This window comes from Centroberyx affinis, unplaced genomic scaffold (genome assembly GCF_046629955.1).
Source record: "Centroberyx affinis isolate AG114_WGS23_722 - 3 ecotype Tasmania unplaced genomic scaffold, CSIRO-AGI_Caff_v1 ptg003208l_1, whole genome shotgun sequence".
Taxonomy (NCBI): Eukaryota; Metazoa; Chordata; class Actinopteri; order Beryciformes; family Berycidae; genus Centroberyx; species Centroberyx affinis.
Window position 1 is genome coordinate 335,893 of NW_027281247.1, and position 17,047 is coordinate 352,939.

General features: G+C 42.3%; 2 protein-coding genes across 2 annotated transcripts; one reads left to right on the forward strand and one right to left on the reverse strand.

Annotated features, from left to right (window-relative positions):
* The first annotated feature begins 1,250 nt into the window (after positions 1–1,250).
* On the forward strand, positions 1,251–6,070 carry csrnp3 (cysteine-serine-rich nuclear protein 3). The gene is made up of 4 exons (XM_071538126.1): positions 1,251–1,413; positions 3,909–4,168; positions 4,440–4,736; positions 4,913–6,070. The coding sequence occupies exons 1-4, from the start codon at positions 1,251–1,253 to the stop codon at positions 6,068–6,070; spliced, it is 1,878 nt and encodes a 625-aa protein (XP_071394227.1).
* Positions 6,071–8,610: 2,540 nt separating this feature from the next.
* Positions 8,611–16,319, reverse strand: galnt3 (UDP-N-acetyl-alpha-D-galactosamine:polypeptide N-acetylgalactosaminyltransferase 3 (GalNAc-T3)). The gene is made up of 11 exons (XM_071538131.1): positions 16,129–16,319; positions 15,275–15,814; positions 14,349–14,521; positions 13,471–13,620; positions 12,945–13,179; positions 12,706–12,823; positions 12,346–12,546; positions 11,049–11,180; positions 10,701–10,802; positions 10,446–10,598; positions 8,611–10,339 (listed from the first exon to the last, which is right to left on the reverse strand). The coding sequence occupies exons 2-11, from the start codon at positions 15,769–15,771 to the stop codon at positions 10,226–10,228; spliced, it is 1,875 nt and encodes a 624-aa protein (XP_071394232.1). The 5' UTR covers positions 15,772–15,814; positions 16,129–16,319; the 3' UTR covers positions 8,611–10,225.
* Positions 16,320–17,047: the final 728 nt, after the last annotated feature.

The following is a 17,047-nucleotide window of genomic DNA, read 5'->3' on the forward strand; positions in this document are numbered from 1 at the left end:
AGCAGGGCTAAATTGATAGTTGTCTATTGGTCTTTTGTATCTATTAGTTTTACCATGCTTTATAATAGCTGACTTGATTATTGACTGCATCTGTAAAAGATTGTAAGGCAGTGTAATAGCCCAGCTAAATTATAGCCTTTTATAGTATAGATTTTTTTTTACAGTGGTCTGCTCTGATAGTAGCTGCATTCAGCTGAGGCCTTTTGTTATTCTCTGTGGGAGAATTCTGACCCTTTCACTTCACCAGTGGCTCTTTACAGACCTACAGGATGTCACTCATTATTTCCTGTCAACAGCCACTTCTTCACCTATCCCTCTTCTAGCGCTGCAGGATGTGATATATTTACAAATCATTTTTTGTTGTGCAGATGGTTGCCAAACATACGTATATCATAATATAGTATAACAAGCCATTTGTACAAGGAAATGCACATTAGCATATCTGTGCACAGAAGCACACATGCACACACGTACACACACACGCACAAATACATATGCATGAACGCACACATGCACACATGTACACACGCACACACACAAATACATACGCACGTTTGAATTCATTGCATTCCCTAGAATAAGCTGCAGATGTTTTTTTTTTTATTTCCCATAAGATGCCAGTTAATTAATTTTGAAGCCAGTGGATATTTTCAATCAGTTTTTTGATGCATTGTGTTTTCTAGGTGAAACAGCAATTAAGTGCAATCACATAATTCCTCTGTTATTTGCTACAGGCTGATATAAACCTGCTTAAGGGCATACAATACAATTCAGCTGTTCCTTGTTTGCATTTAACAAAATCTTAAGTGTTCTATGAAACAGTTGGCCAGCGTTTTTTTTTTCTTTTGTTGTGTTTCTTTATGAATGCCATCCTGACCTGTAGCAGTGCAAGACAAGTTGCTCAAGTCTCTTATTTCTCTGGCCACTCAATCAAAGACAGCGGAGTGAACTTCCTGTGAGGCAGACGTAGTATGCAATTAGCAGCTTTCTCCTTCCATCTCAGCTCCTTTGTGCCAAGGTGATCAATTGCCCAGGGGACGCCTGGGAGCTGGGATGGCGGCAGGGGAGTGACTGTGTGTGTGTGTGTGTGTGTGTGTGTGTGTGTGTGTGTGTGTGTGTGTGTGTGTGTGTGTGAGGGGAGGGAGAGCCTGGGTCTCATAGCTAATTGAGTGTGTTGAGGATTGTGGAGGTCCTAAGCTGGATATTAGATAATGTGTGGCCCCTGTGCCGTCTTTCTGTTCCAGGTGCAGATGCGGAGGGCCATGAGCGGAATACTGAAGAGGAAGTTTGAGGAGGTGGAAGCCTCCTCCTCCCCATGCTCTTCCTTGAGGGAGTCTGATGATGAGGTCTCCTGCAGCGAGAGTGGGGATAGCAGTGACAGTGTCAACCCCTCTGCCTCAGGCCCCTTCACCCGTGAGTACCTGCCTCCAAAATGCACGTGTTGTACTCAGTATGGCAAAGACTTACGCTGACACTGAAAACCAGTAGGATCAGTGTCATTATTTTATCTCAAGGAAAACAGTGCTAAAGCATTGAAGTGATTTTTAATCAAGGTGGGAATGATATGCAAAGCCAGCCTAAGCGTGTAGCTCACAATGAAAGCAGCATACAGGTAAAAAGCAGGTAAACAAATCTGTATGTTTGTTGATAGAGGAGTTCTTAATGTTTCTGTGTGATGTGAGGCAACAGTCATGGCTGTGCAGAGGAGAGGAGAGGAGAGGAGAGGAGAGGAGAGGAGAGGAAAGGAGAGCAGGCAGGGCAGACTGACGGTAAGAGCCCAGTGCTGTAATAAAGGGGAAGGATGCGCAGGCAGCCTCTCTCATTAGGAACAGCGTCAGCATACAGGCCCAGCCAGATGAATGAGCTGAATCAGTCTCTAGCTGTGTGTGTGCAACACCACTGGTGCATGTACCATGTAACCACTCTCTAAGAACACTTATTTCATTTACATATACCTGTGCTCCGCTGCTCTTTCTAGCAGCTGTACTCTAACCTAATGCCTTAGATGGCTGCTTTAAAGAACCTACTAAATTATATTTTTTCATGAGATAAACAAAGCATAAACAAAGAATGGGGGGAACAAGGCCAGATGAAAGTTGACAAAAATGAATGGTCCAATTAGATGAAGGAACAGCAGCAGATCTGTGAAGCTAGATTAAATCTTTGAAAAAACAATTACTACTAATACTAATTCCTCAAGGTGGGCTTTGCAACCAGAAAGATTCCATAGTAATTCCTAGCTTGAACTGACTTTGTATAAAAGAATGCATTTCTTTACTAGAGATAAACTTCTCTGTCTCCTCTGCAGATTCCGAAGGACTATAGAAAGGTGCTTTATTAATCCCTGGGGGAAATTTAGCTGCGTTTAGAGACTTGCCTCCAAAAAATCTCAATAATGGGATACTCATAAAACAGAAGAAGTGACTCATGTTGGAGAATGTGTGTGTGCAGAGCTTGTGTGTTTGCATGTATGTGCATGATTTGGCTATTTGATATTTGTTTGCCAAATCTTGAAAAAAAAATGAACAGTAGAAAATACATCAATCCAGCTTATTAGTTGCAGTCAAAGGCAGTGTCACCACAGTTTAGATTCAACACTTGAAGATGCAGTATTTTTTGTTTCTGTGAGTGACGGGTGGTTGGGTGACAGGGCCCCTCCCTGTAGAGAGGGGGCTTGGAGACATAAGTAGGGTGCTGTGTCCCTAGGGGCTGAGCTTGGCCTCTCTGTCAGCTGCAGCTGCTAGTAGCTGGGGGCTGCAGAAGGTCAGCTAAAAGGGACAAGAGAAGTGTGCGCTATGAAGACTGCACTCCATAGTGAAGTCGTACTTACACAGTGATTGACTGTCGTGACAGAAAGATGTGGAACAATCAAGTCTTGGGTGGCATTGCATCCATGCATTTGTGTCAGGGAGAGGAGAAAAAACATTTTTTAGAGCATCTGAGAACCAGACAGGTCTGAGTCTGAGAGCTACAGAGCTGTAATATAATGCTTCAGGGGTAACATTTACTAATAATAGCTTGCAAAATAGGAAAATACCTGTGAGATGTTGTTTTCCTAATAGGCTTTAATATTAGACATGATAGGTAGATTATATAAAAGTAAACATATCCCTTTACTGTTTTGACACCTAAAATAAGCTGATTGCTGTTTTACATCTCTTTTTGTGGATAACAAAGCTAGGTCCTGCTCAGCATCCTCAGACTGACAAGTCTATGTCTGTAATGAAATGCATTGTCCCTCTTGCATGCGGTGGAGAGCTGTTGGAACCAGATGGTTTCTATTTGTCCTGTCTGTCTGATATGGGGTGAACGCTGGGAACACTGCGTCTGTGAACCAGCACTCTACATCTCTGGGCCAGGCAGGGGATTATTTATGCTCCACCGTTGCCCTCCTCTCTGCCCCTCCCTCTTGTAGAACTGTCCTTAAAAAGACACACTGAGGACTTGCATGCCAAGTGGAAGCACAGAGACATGATGAAATCCTTCCCTTCAAAGCTGTGTTGAGTTCAAGATATGGGGAAGCTAGCTGTAAGGTTGGCAAGAAAGAACTAGTCATGTTTCAGGCATTAAAGGACAAGACTGTTGACAAGTATGAATCCCTATTTGCCATATAAAACATTAATTGAATATATTAATAGGCTTTGCGTGGATATAAAATGAGCTCCAATTGCACTGTTCCAATATGGAAGGACATATTTATTTGAACAAGCAAATGATAAAAAAATCACTATGAAAGTGTTCTTGATCTGCAGTGCTGAGCTTTTATTCTTACCATGAAGAATTGATAATTGCCGCATACTGTTTACAACCAGGATCACAACTTCTTGTTTTACTTTGGTTGATGCAGTCTACCGCAATTTTTGAACATTCCCATTTTTAACACCTCCCTTGGCCATTTTCCTTTGCAGCTGACTCAATATTGAAGAGGGAAAAGCGCCTGCGGACAAGGAGGGTGCATTTCGAGAATGTGACAGTGTACTACTTCAGTCGGCGGCAGGGCTTCACCAGCGTGCCCAGCCAGGGCGGCAGCACGCTGGGCATGTCCAACAGGCACAGCTGGGTCAGGCAGTACTCCCTCGGAGAATTTGCCCTGGAACAGGAGAGAATCCACAGAGACATGCTGAGAGACCACCTGAAGGAGGAGAAACTCAACTCAATCAAGCTCAAGGTAATGGCTTTTCTATCAGTGTGTGAGTCTTCCTCTCAAAACCTTAGTTTATCAGTCTTGCTATACATAGATCAATAGCTGGAATGCAGGAATTTATATCCCATATGTTGTTTAATATAGATTGGTATCAAATATGTAACAGATTTGGAATTAGTTTGTTTTAAAAGGCGGACTGTAGTTCTGTGTTCCAAGAAGCAGTTTGTCATTGGGCTCAGCTGTCTGCTTGCTTACTCTTCAAACTGGCTTGAATGTGATCCCTTCTTGTTTTCAGCTGACTAAGAATGGCACGGTGGAGTCCGAGGAGGCCAACACACTCACGGCGGAGGACATTTCCGATGATGACATCGATCTGGACAACACAGAGGTGGACGAGTATTTCTTCCTGCAGCCCCTTACCACTAAGAAGCGGCGGGCACTGCTGCGCTCCTCTGGGGTGAAGAAGATTGACGTGGAAGAGAAACATGAGCTGCGGGCCATCCGGATGTCCAGGGAGGACTGTGGCTGTGACTGCAGAGTCTTCTGTGACCCAGAGACCTGTGCCTGCAGCGTAGCAGGAATCAAGTGCCAGGTAAATCCCATGATGCGCATATCTTCATTCGATGCTCTATCCTCTCCCTTGTAAACACAGGGGAAGTATTCTTTATGTAACAGAAACAGATGCTGTATACCAGGCAGGTAAGATTTAAAAAGAAGTTGGCTGTTTTTTTTTTATGAAAACATATTTGCTGTATTTGTTTTCTTTAGGTGGACCGCATGTCGTTTCCATGTGGCTGTACAAAGGAGGGCTGCAGCAATGCAGCAGGAAGAGTAGAGTTCAACCCCATCCGTGTCCGGACCCATTTCTTGCACACCATAATGAAGCTCGAGCTGGAGAAGAGTCGCGAGCAGCAGCAAGCTTCCCCCACCAACGGTTACCACAGCGAAACCAACGGCCTAGGAAACGGCAACCCCCTCGTCCAATCCCAGCACAGCTTGGAGTACCCCCTGTCGGACCCCGTCCCACAGACCACCATCATGCACCTGCAGACCGCGGACGAGATGGACGAGCCGTTGGATGACGATGAGGAGGATGAGGATGAAGAAGATGATGACGAGGAGGAGGAAAATGAGGAAGATGAGGAAGACGAAGAGGACAGTAGCAGTGTGTGTAGCGGACTGTCTGACTCCAGCACTCAGAGCTTAGCCAACAGCGACTCCGAGGACGAGGATGACGACGATGACGAAGAGAAGTCTGAGAACTTTGAGGACGGAATGACGACTCCGCCTGTATCCCACACTGAGGTGGTCCCTCTGTCCTCTGTGTTGTGTTACACCGATGGCGCTGTGGCACATGATAGCCATATGAATGGAAACTCTTATTTAATCAACCCCTCTTCAGCTGAGTACTATCAGTTGGAGAGCTCCGGTGGCGTCTCAGCCAATGGCCCAGCCGGCCAGCCCAGTGAACCCTACGGAGAGGCCTTAGCATTCCAAGACCCAGTCAGCACTACCAATGGCAACGTGCCCCAAGGACCATTCAGCGTGGCTGCTGAGCAGTACACAGACTACCCTAACCAGGCTGAGGAACAATACACAGCTAATCACCATTTCACTTTGACCAATGGCGCGCCAGCCGCCCCAATGGCCTGCTGCACACCTGAACAGGAGAAGAAAGTCCTGTCCAAAACAGCCTTTGTGGAGCAGCCTGGGCCGCAGAACCAGAACCAGAACCAGAACCAGACAGAGTTCCAGAACTACATGAACAATAACACCCAGGATTCCTACAGCAGTAATAGCACTTGTTCAGCAGCAGAGCAGCCGCAGCAGTCCAGTGTTAACGGGCATTCTGACGTTCCCTTATTACCAAACAATACTAAGAACCTCCCATTACCAGACCATTGCCCCGAGGTCACAGCCGTCTAGTGGGCCTCACCTTTTTAAGTGTTCTTTCATTCTGTGTCTTTACTTGAGAACAAGCCTGACCAAGTGGTATTTTAAGGGAACATATTCATGGCCTTTTACAGTATCTGACCTTAAATTTCAAAGCAATTTACAGAACCGTAGTACATTTTCATCTGTAGCTATTAAGCCATAGATTCATGATGGAAATGTTTTTGAGGATTTCTCCACTCTTGAGGTTTCTCCACTACAGTATTCTAAACTGCAAGATGGAAAGATCAAAAACATAAAAACATCAAAAATGTTATGCTGTGCAATGTATCTTGTAATTTCAGATGTAAAGTTCTAGTTTTAAGCAGATATTGTACTGTAGATGGAACTTTTCTATGTCTACTGTATGTGTCAAATGTGCAAAAAAGGTTTATTGTCACAGTTTATTTATTGTTTCTGAATTATGTGTATACTTATATATTGTAAATGTTTTGATAACAATACGCATGCTGTTTTGGGGGATCTCAGTGGCATTTATGAAAAATTGACCATTGTTTTATAAAAAACATGTGTCAATATACATAATGTACATTTCTCTTCTTCTTTTTGTCACTAATCCATGCTTTTCTATGGTTTTGAAAAGCATGAAATACCCTGACTTGTTATTTGTATCTTTGGAATACAGTGTCAATAGCATAAAATTATTTCAACATGTCAAAATCAATTCACAGCCTTTTGCACTTTTGTGTAGGGGTCCAATGGCATGCAGTTGTTTTGATACATACTTGAACAGTGGAATAATGTGGCCCCTCACGCGGTTATGCTCCACCTTTTTATTGTTCACACTTAGAATAACGTGGTTAGGAAGTGTCACCACAAATGAAAGATTTATTCTTTGAAGCATTCACTGATACAGGGATATTACTAAAGTAGCACTTTGACATATCTCCAAAAGCATATCGGATATGAGAAGCTATACGATCCATTATGGGAACAACATTATTATCATAAGCAGTAAATTGGCATATGGGGCTTCAGATTAAATGAGCACGCAACAGTAACTAGTCTCCATCAAAGTATATGTACTGTAGACATGGTTTTATTGACCCAAACTAATGTGTTTCAGTATTCCATAAATTAACTGGTGACAACAGTTACTGGTTTTGAATACAGTGTAAGATCAAAAAAACACTTAATATACACATTCCACACAGTTATCGTAAGTTCACTGTCAAATAATTGAGATGTTTATTTATGCAGATCCACTATTGCTGGTTTGTGCTATTGAAGTGTTAAGTGCAATAGTTTGAGGGTTATTCAATGGTTATTCTCGCTTAGATGAGAATCCACAATAAAGCAAATTGAAAAAGGGTTTTGATAGACTGTCAGGGTACTCAAGTATTGTACTTGGAAGCATCATTAGTTTCATTAAAAAAGAGATACCCACAGTTTTGTTATTTGTATGAGGAGAAAAAAAAAATTCAAGGTTGACAATCAAAGCTTATTATCAAACATGATTCATATCAGCAATTGATAACTATGTGATATGACTCCTATGAGCCATTGAAAATGACTAAACAGATAAAAAGAAAAAGATGTTGTATAATTTACCAAAAATCTGTAAATAACCTTTTAACACCTCTTTATAAAATGACTGACATACAAAGGAAACTGAAGTGACTGCTTGTGATATATTCAATGCCTCAGATATCAAAATTGCAATTGGGGGACTGCAATAATTTAGTGCATATATTTACTACTGTAATACCTTGCTGAAGTTCTCTACCTTGAGCTCTTTGCTCCTGCATGAATAAGGATATTTGACCCTCTTCCAAGCTTGCAAATAACGTGCCCATCCATTATAATCAGAATGGTCAGAACTGGGATTTGGTGGTTCTGTGTGGCTGTGCAGTAGCTGCGACCTCTCATGCCACCTCAGTGGTAAAATAAAGTGTACAGACTGCTTGCAGGCAATCAATGCCATCAACATGGCCTATAATACAGAATAAGTGTGCCAAAGCATATGAGAAGGCTAGATACAGTGACATTGCATCCAGTTAAGTAATCCTGTGTTTGATTTTTTCAATATTTATTATGAATGATATATTGAAATGTGTATTTATTGTGGTTTACTAAAACAGTCTGTATTGAGTAAATTGCTTCTCTGTCTTAAAATTGTCCTATGTTTCATGCTGGTTGTGAGTTGTAAAGCTTCATGTGCCTGATTTCTTTATTTTGTTTCTATTTCATATTCTGTGAAACGGCATAAGTTTTGCACAAAATGGTATAAATGTTTCAATGTGTTTGGTTTCTAACTGTAGAAAAAACCAACTTCACTTTATGTTGAGTTGTTTCATTTTTAACATGATTTTGAAATAAATTGAAATTGTCATTTTGATCTTTATCACTTGTGCTGTAAGCTTCCTATGTTTATGCAAAATTAATTTCACACCATTGAGGCAGTCCCATATACATCACCTTGTCTGGGTTATTCAACAGCATATTTAGTGGATTTCTTAGTACAAAGCGCCCTCTGTAGAACACAGTTGGAAATGAGACAAAGTGGCTCAGTACTAGCAAATAGAATTTAATCACCTTAAAGATAATACATCTTAATATCAAGGCACTCTCATTGGGTGAAAGCACTACACAATTATTCATTTTTAGGCAAACACACACAGTAGATCTGTTTCTCACCCAGCCACAGATATAAAGCGATTTATAATATTCCATAGCCATTTAAACACTAGTGCCTGCACCAGAAATTCATCAATGGACTCCTATTTAGATGTACAGAGGGAGCTTTTTAGGCACTTCACCAACAATGTTCACATTACGTATTTTACACTAAAAAAATTTCCCTTTTGATAACCACCAAACCATACAATTTGAAATTATATAGGCAAAAGTAATTACATTTTACAGATTAGAAGACCGAGTCACCTTACAAGTCACTTGTGACTTGCCATTTAATGCCCATTTTTATTCAAGCATTATTTAGGTCAATTAAAAACATTTTAGCTTTCAACAATGACTTTGCACTATGGTTTTGCACTAATTCCACTCTATTGTCATGAACACTTGCAATGAACACCTTCAGTCTGGAGTTCTGATTCATTGCACATAATTTCTCGTCTGAAGCAGCGTTAAGGCCAACTCACTTTCAGTTCACTCAATTTAACATGCAAGTCTAAAGTGGTATTCACATGATAATAGAGCGTTCGTTCTTAATTTCTTTATATATGGTTTCTAAAAGCCTTTGTATGGCAAAAGGTTTTCAGGTTTTGAATTTTGAAGGAAAAGAAAAACTCCTGAATTGATTGATATGAAAGTGCATTAACCAACCCTGATCTGAGGCCGCCCTGTTGTTGTGAGCACACTGTAGAAGTCATTATTCTGCAGCAACAGAGAACTGCAATACAGAGGAATGCTCCCCCCCTAGTGGTAATTATGATTATATCCAAGGCACTGGACAGTAAGCAATAAAGAGGCCCATCACAAATAAGAAACCAGTTATGCATTATATAAAAAGATAGTTCTGTACAAGGAAAAATGTACATTACACTCATTTGTTTCAAGTTTTCTGTTTCAGTGTCTTTGGTGCACAATATTTGGGATTTTGGTGTGTCCAACTTGCACCTCTTGTGTCTAATGTATGTGATTTTTATGTTTTGCGTGATTTTACATGGTATGTTTTGTTTTGGATTTCTATTTTTCTCTTCACAAATTATTCAATGTTGGCATTAAAGACAAATACATCATGTATATTGAATACTGCATCTGTTGGCTGTATAGACTAGGAGTAGTGAAAACATCTTAAAACACAAAAGAGGCACTTGTCAAAAGAGCGCATCTTCATTGTTCGGTGAATCTCAATTCACAGTCTCGCTGGGAGAAAGGGTTGGCTTCGCTTATTGTTTACCAGAAATAAAAAAAAAACTGAAGGCTAATGTAAAAAGTCTTAAGAATTAGTTTGAATGCTTCCTTCCGGCAGTGGCACAAAGTATTTTCTCCAAAAATCCAAACTTTCCAGCAGCAGTTCAGTTCTTCTACGTATAAAAATAAATTAAAACTCACTGTGGTACGAAATCTAAAAAAAAAAAAGTATGTTAATTCCTTTATACTCATGGTCCTAGTATGCCCATGCATACAGAGTGGCCACTGGTAAAGTGGTCGTTGTGTGCATGCTCAGGTGAAGAACCAGAGCTGGTATCTGTCTGAAGGGTTGCACGGGGCCAAAGAGGGATGCTCATGACGGGCACTCAGACACATGTTCCATCCTGGGATGTAGAACAACTGGTTCTGTATGGAGAGAACATAAAGGTATTACTTTCCTAAAAAGATACCAAAGTATATGAAACTCAAAATCAAAGGGTACATGTGAGGAAATGCTGAAGACCATACTCACTTCCTTTAACTCCCATTTTTGCTCTGCTCCTACAAACGTGTTCTTGCCTTTATACTGGCAGTCCTCCAGCTTCACGGCCCCCTCTGCCCCATGCAAACACAGCTCCTTCTGAATGTTGTGTCTAATCTCATGATGTGTGGAGTACTCAAAATACTGTGGCACAACAAACAGAAAAAATACAAATGTCATCATCCATTCTGATAAAACTGATTCATATTTTTGTCAATCAGAAAAGAAGTACATTCTCTAGCTGACCTGGTTTCCTCCTAGGCCATGGCATGGGTACATGATCAGTTGTTTCCCACCCTCGTTGTTCTCTCCAGCATCCAGACATGAGTCTTTACCAACATTTTTCACCTGCAGGGGGGTGAGAGAGGGTGGGGGTGGGGAGCAGTGAGAGAGGGAGCAGTGAAAAAAAAACCTGTACAGTGCAAGCTGTTCAAACAACTTGAGTCTCTTGAGTCCTTTCAGTGGTGTCAAACTGGAACTGCTCAGTCTGGAGCCCTCCTCATAACCCTCTGGAGATCCTAAGTGGAAACCCAAAGTGGCTAGACAGCGCGCTGAGGTTTTGAAAGAGGAGGGAGGTGGGGTATGCGGTCTTACCGAGCCAAAGTGGAGCGGGTTGAGATCAGGCATGAAGACCTCTGGATAGACGTTCTTCAAATACCAGGAGAAGCTCTTACACTGCAGCCGCTCCCGGAGGTCCACGCGTCTGGAGACATCTCCAAAGGTCCTCTGTGGAAACAATTCCAGGCAGCCATTAAAGCCAGGGAACTTCCCACCATGAGGAGAACAAGGCACGGACTCCTTTACCACATCTTGCTGGTCATCTCACACTGCAGCATGGTGGTTGATGACAATGGGAACAGTACAGTTTAAATGCCACATTTCCATTAAACCCTGATCTGATTTTCGACCAATTGCACACATTTGAAAAAAATCTCTTTAACTCCTTCAACATAAACCTGCAGGGGAAAAAACAGAATATTCCACTTTCTTACTTTTCTCATTCAATTTTTTGCCATTCATGATTACTGCAGTATTCTAACTGCAATGACAGTTCCAGTGCTCTAATGACCACTTTTTTTTTTAAACAAATTAAATAAATGAAACGATGAAACAGACAAGTGTTCAATCACTGTTCTTCCTTTTAAAGAGCGAGGTGTAGCACATTTAAAGGGATTTGGGGCACTTCCAGCTCCTGAATAATGAGAGCACTTACTATAATGACGAGGATGCTGTTAACACTAGTGCACGCTGATAGCTACTGCAGTGAATGCCTTGAAGCTGTTGAAGACAGCGTGTCTGTTTGAAGCCAGCAGGAGAGGGCTGGCCCAGCTCTCTGAGGTATTGCCCCAGGGGAACTGTTTATGGCACCTATGAGACCCTGTGTTGGGAAACGCTGACAGCCTGTGTCATTTACCAGACCAGACTTCCTTTGGGCCTCTTTTTCTGACAGTTAACAGCTTTCAGCCTCTAATAGCCTCTAGCTGAGGGTTTTCAAGTCAATAATCTATTTCTCTCCATTTCAAAGAATGCGTTTCATTTCCACAGATTTCATGCATCAAGAATCACAATAGTAAAATGCTACGGTTCTCCACATGTGTGCTCTCCCCTACAGAATGTGTTTCTGCATGCAGCTCATGTTCAGACATATTGCTGACTATATATAATTCACAGACATGAGTTAGAGTTGCCCAAACTTGCCTTATGAGGGGATAATGAGTGGTCTTAAGTCTTAAAAAAAAGCATCATGAGTGATAGAACTGGGGGAAAAAACATTCCAGAGCAAATTGCTACTGCTTGAAATTAATGAAATCAACTTTTTTTTTTAATGTATCACAGCAGATAGCAACACAGTGGATTTCTGAGGCACATTAGATTCAGAGGCAGTACGTACGTCTTTGGCCATCTGCGCGGCTTGTTGGTTACGACGGTAGAAGATCTCCTTGTAGTCGTCCATCCAGACCTCGGCCAGTCGAACCTGGTTGCGGGCGATCACCTGTGTGCCCTTGGGGAAGGTGTGGGGGCTCTTGGTCCGGAAAACGTGGCCAACAATGGAGCAGGGGATGATCTCCAGCTGTCCCCCACACTGCCACACCTGCAGAAATTGGCAAACAACATAAGAAGCTTTGTAAAGAGATACAGTTAGACACACCTATGGAGACATTTTGACACTAGAAAGACTCAGCAGTCAAAAACAACTCAACAAGGCTGGCAGGCTCAACAACACACATCCAGAATGACAGCTACTTCTTACCCTGAAAGACATTTCAATGTTCTCTCCACCCCAGATTTCCATTTCTTCATCATAGCTTCCTATATGATAGAAATATTCTTTTGAGATTGAGAAGAGCCCACCGGCAAATGTTGGTGTCCTGTGGAGGAAGAAGATCTATTAGTTTGGTGAAAGGTTTTTGATGGTTTGCAATCTGAGTAATAAAAAATATGAGTTCATATAAAGTTCACATGCTACATTCATGCAGACTACTTGCTTACTTGATAGGGTATGTTTCATCCTTCCTCCTTTGTTTCTCATGATCTGGCAGACTCTCCCAGCCAAAGGACAGGCCCCAGTCAAAGTTGCCCCGGTTGTGGTTCTGGCCATATGGGGATGGTTTCATGAACTCAAAGGTATTGAGATCAATGGTGGTGATGTCAGGACTGACTACTGCGGTGTAGTTCTCTGCTATCCTGGCCAGCAGAGGCTCCAGCCACCCATTAAAGCATTCACCTGTTAAGACACACAGTACAGTCACCATACCATCAGCCTTAGCAATAACCACTATATGGCTAATTTTAGAATGTAGGATACTATAACAACCAATTGTGGTAATTCCTAAACTAAACATATTGGAATCTTTTAGTGATTATTCAATTTTAAACGGCTGCCATGCCTAGGCCTTAAACAAAAGCATACATTGTTTTGTTGAGGTGTGGCTGTGTATGAATGGGTGTGTCTAGCGTTGGACTATTCAGCATGTGTGAGTAACTGTGTGGTTTGGCGTCAGTGGTGTTGACTAACAGTGGGCATCCAGAAAGGTGAGCGTATCACCGGTGGCCACAGAGGCACCCAGCAGCCGAGCCGTGATCAGTCCTTTCCTCTCTTGCTGGCGGACAACCCGCACAATGTGCAGGCGCTTCAAATACTCATCCAGCTCATCCTTTAGCACATCTGGAAGCACAGGATATCCAGCAGCATCAGTTACAGACGCATTATCAGTAATGACCAATTCATATTGATACTAAGACACTAATTAATGCATTACTTTGCCAAGTTGGAGCTCCAGAGGCTGAAGATTGGTATGAAAAAAAAATCTTCTGATCAAATAATAATATGAGTGAACACTGAATATAGTATATAGTGCGCAAAGATTCCCGATTATTATAGTGATAAATATGCTTGATTTCTCCACAGCCCTCAGCATGAAAGGTAACACTGAAATAGGGCAAGAAGAGAGAAAGCTGTCTGCCTTCCATCCTCAACATGGCTGGCTGTCAAGTCTGTCTGACCAGTTCCTGGACTACAGAGCTAGAGAGTTGTTGTACTGCAGGGTTTTCACAGTGGCCTGCTCCCAACAAATGACAGCAGAGTTCAGAGTGTCAGATGGACTGCATTCCCTGAAACCCCTCTCTTCTCCAGTATTTGTTTCCCCCTGCGTGGGACCTGTTTACAAGAGCTAACTCTGACTCATTTCTAAGCACAACCACTGCTAACTCCTCTTAGGAAAGTATTCACTAGCAGCCCCTTGCTTCCTGTTGTAACCCTCTTCATGAGCCACAGAGCTGGAGCTCCACTCTGCAAATTTCATGGCACACCAAAGGGCTGCCCACTCAACCGGCTGTCTGAAATCAAATCCAAAAGAGAGCAGGGTGGTCCTGGTGGGCCCTGCCGAGCTTTACCGTCCACGCTGGCGTCGTCCACTAGGATGATCTCCTTGAGGAGAATGGCAGGGGAAGTGTGGAGGACGCTGTATACTGTCCTTAGCAGAGTGCTCCACGCTTCATTGTGAAACACAATGATCACACTGGTGGTCGGCAAGGGGGGGCATCGTTTGAAGGTTTGCTCAATACATCTGCAGAAAGAAAGAAACAGAGCACAAAGATCTAGTGTCCTGTTTAGTTCCTGAGTGACACAATAGTCTAGTTATTACATTTGCACGCTCTCCCCTGTGGGGTGTCCATTTCAGCTGTGACACTGCATGTGTAGCAGCCTTTGAAATACCAGCCATATCAGACTAGGAGAGACTTTGTAAATTACCCCAGTGAAAAAGTCAGGACATGGATAGACTTGTGTAATTAGCCAAACATAACTCAGCTTCTTCCTGAACTGGCCACATTAACTGGGCAGCCATGCTGAAACAATGTTTCAGTCAGAAAAATCATCCCTGTGGTTTTGTGTGAATTTTTCTCCAATTGCTAAAAGCAAATATTAAGGATTTGTTTGGGTTAGACAGCCATGTTTGCATTAAACAATCTATATCATACCACCCTCTGTGGTTTTTCAATATGTGGTTGTATTTTGGGCCAAAAAGACAATTCATGGAGAACATAGGGAAACTAAATCCTCTACACCCCCAAAGAAACTACATTTACCACCACTAGGTGGTGCAATTCTATTAATCAAGTGATGTTTCTAAATCTAGATCTTTTTGATAAGGTAGCCTATTCAACATTATTTGCCCCACTATGTTCACAAACACGATGATCTACTTGTTTAAACGTGTTCACTTTGATGGAATAATGCGATAAACACAAGGCATTTCTTAGAATGTGAAGCAAACTGTGTGGCTTTCACAAAGGCACAAAGACTTGACAAGATGACATACTCTGGTGGTCTAGTATCCGGGCCCAGGTCTCTGCTTAGGGAGATGCGGTCACTGGCATACAGATTAAAGCAGTGTTTCTCTTCGCCCCTCTCCTTCTCCTTCTGCTCAGCAGGGCTCAGGGAGTCTGTGTGGAAAGGCTTCCCAGAAGCCCCGGGAGCGAGGGGGTTCTGAGGCGGGCGCTCCAGAGCCGGCCTGAGCTCAGCAGCAGTGTAGTGGCCCGGCAGACAGGACAAGATCTCTGCATTATCCTGCTGACGCACAGGGGCTCTGATCTGCATCTTTGGCATCGCATCCCTGAAGTTATTGACCGCTCCCATTACCATGCCCAGCACCGCATCCCGCTTGACTGCCATCTCCTTCAACCATGGCTCCTCCTGTGGGCCTTGGCTTCCCACTTCTCGTTGTATGAAGAACACAAATGTGACAAAAACAAGGGCCACAATCACCAGCTTAAGTGGGTGCAATCGCCTTCGGAGGACTCTGCGAAAAGTTGTCATTCTTCTTGAATGGAGTGAAGGCTGCTTCAAGACTGAATTTCACCTGCAATAAATAAATACACTCTAGTCAAATCTTTAACGAATAAAGTAACCAATAAAATTTAGTCATTGGGTTTGTAAGAAAAAAAGAGAATAAAGTAATGGCTTACTGTCAAAGTTTGACAGTGCCATGTCACCACACTAACATCTTGCTACTGAACCCACTTGAAGCAACCTTTGTACTTATCTTTGAACATCGAACTGATGTGTAAATTTATATGACACCTCCTATTAAACTCCTTATACATATTACATATTTGAGATCGGCTCATAAATTCAAACAAGCACTGGATTCCTTTAGAGAAAATGATCACGTACCATGAGTCATTAGACTATAGATTAAGGTTGGAAAAGCAAAAAATTAAAATTGTAAATTGTTTCTGTACAGTCCAGCGAATGACATCCTGATTTGACTGGAGACGCGTCCTTATTGTTTCGTGAATTCCAGAGCAACTGTTCCTCGGGGAGAAAAAGATTTCCAGTCAGCACTGTCAATCCGTGTTGCTGTACTCAGTCTTCGCAAAACTTCCGTGTCGTTGGATCCAGGTGCGCTCTCTCAGGTAGAGGGAGGAGACCTGCTGGTGCGCTTGCGCAGAAAGAACCTCTGCGTGTCAAAATCCATATCTGGAATTTAAATGAGTAAGCATTAAAAGGACAATCGACATTCCCCACAAGCAAACCATTGTATATGATGCCCCTATTTGCCTTATAGCTTGACCTACTCCATGTTTGACTCATGAGTTTGCATCTTTGCATTTGCCAAAATCACTAGTGATCCAAACATTTTGCCTATAAAAACAGCTCCTGGTAAGTCCAGTTTGCAGTTTGATAACTAAAGTGGTCTGGAGTCACTTTGTCTAGAGTAGTATTGGAAATGGTGTTCTCCGCAGAGTTTGTCTGATTCGATAATGGTGTCATTTCTTTAAATAATAGGATTTGTTCAGCCAGCCATTCACTGGGACAGTTGCTGGGTTACAAATAGCAGAGGAACGCACTCTATACCCCTCACATAGGCTACCGCATCCAATCAGGCTCCCTAGGACAAAATGCCACATCTCCCACCTAGAGAGAAACTGAATTGTATGTATTCTATTTGTCGGCCAGTAATATATAGTCGTGAACGTGCACACTTGAACAAAAATTGAAAATAACAAGCAAAACTGTCAGCTGGATCAATCAGGTCGAGCGTCTTTTCGGGATGATTATTGTCAGGAAAGAAATGCCCCAAAAAGCCAAA

Coding starts and splice junctions, on each gene's coding strand:
- galnt3 (XM_071538131.1), bottom strand. CDS start 15,771: ATGACAACTTTTCGCAGAGTCCTCCGAAGGCGATTGCACCCACTTAAG. Junction 13,621..14,348: donor GGACGACGCCAGCGTGGACG/GTAAAGCTCGGC, acceptor CTGTGCTTCCAG/ATGTGCTAAAGGATGAGCTG. Junction 12,547..12,705: donor ACATTGAAATGTCTTTCAGG/GTAAGAAGTAGC, acceptor CAATTTCTGCAG/GTGTGGCAGTGTGGGGGACA.
- csrnp3 (XM_071538126.1), top strand. CDS start 1,251: ATGCGGAGGGCCATGAGCGGAATACTGAAGAGGAAGTTTGAGGAGGTG. Junction 1,414..3,908: donor TGCCTCAGGCCCCTTCACCC/GTGAGTACCTGC, acceptor TTTCCTTTGCAG/CTGACTCAATATTGAAGAGG. Junction 4,737..4,912: donor TAGCAGGAATCAAGTGCCAG/GTAAATCCCATG, acceptor TGTTTTCTTTAG/GTGGACCGCATGTCGTTTCC.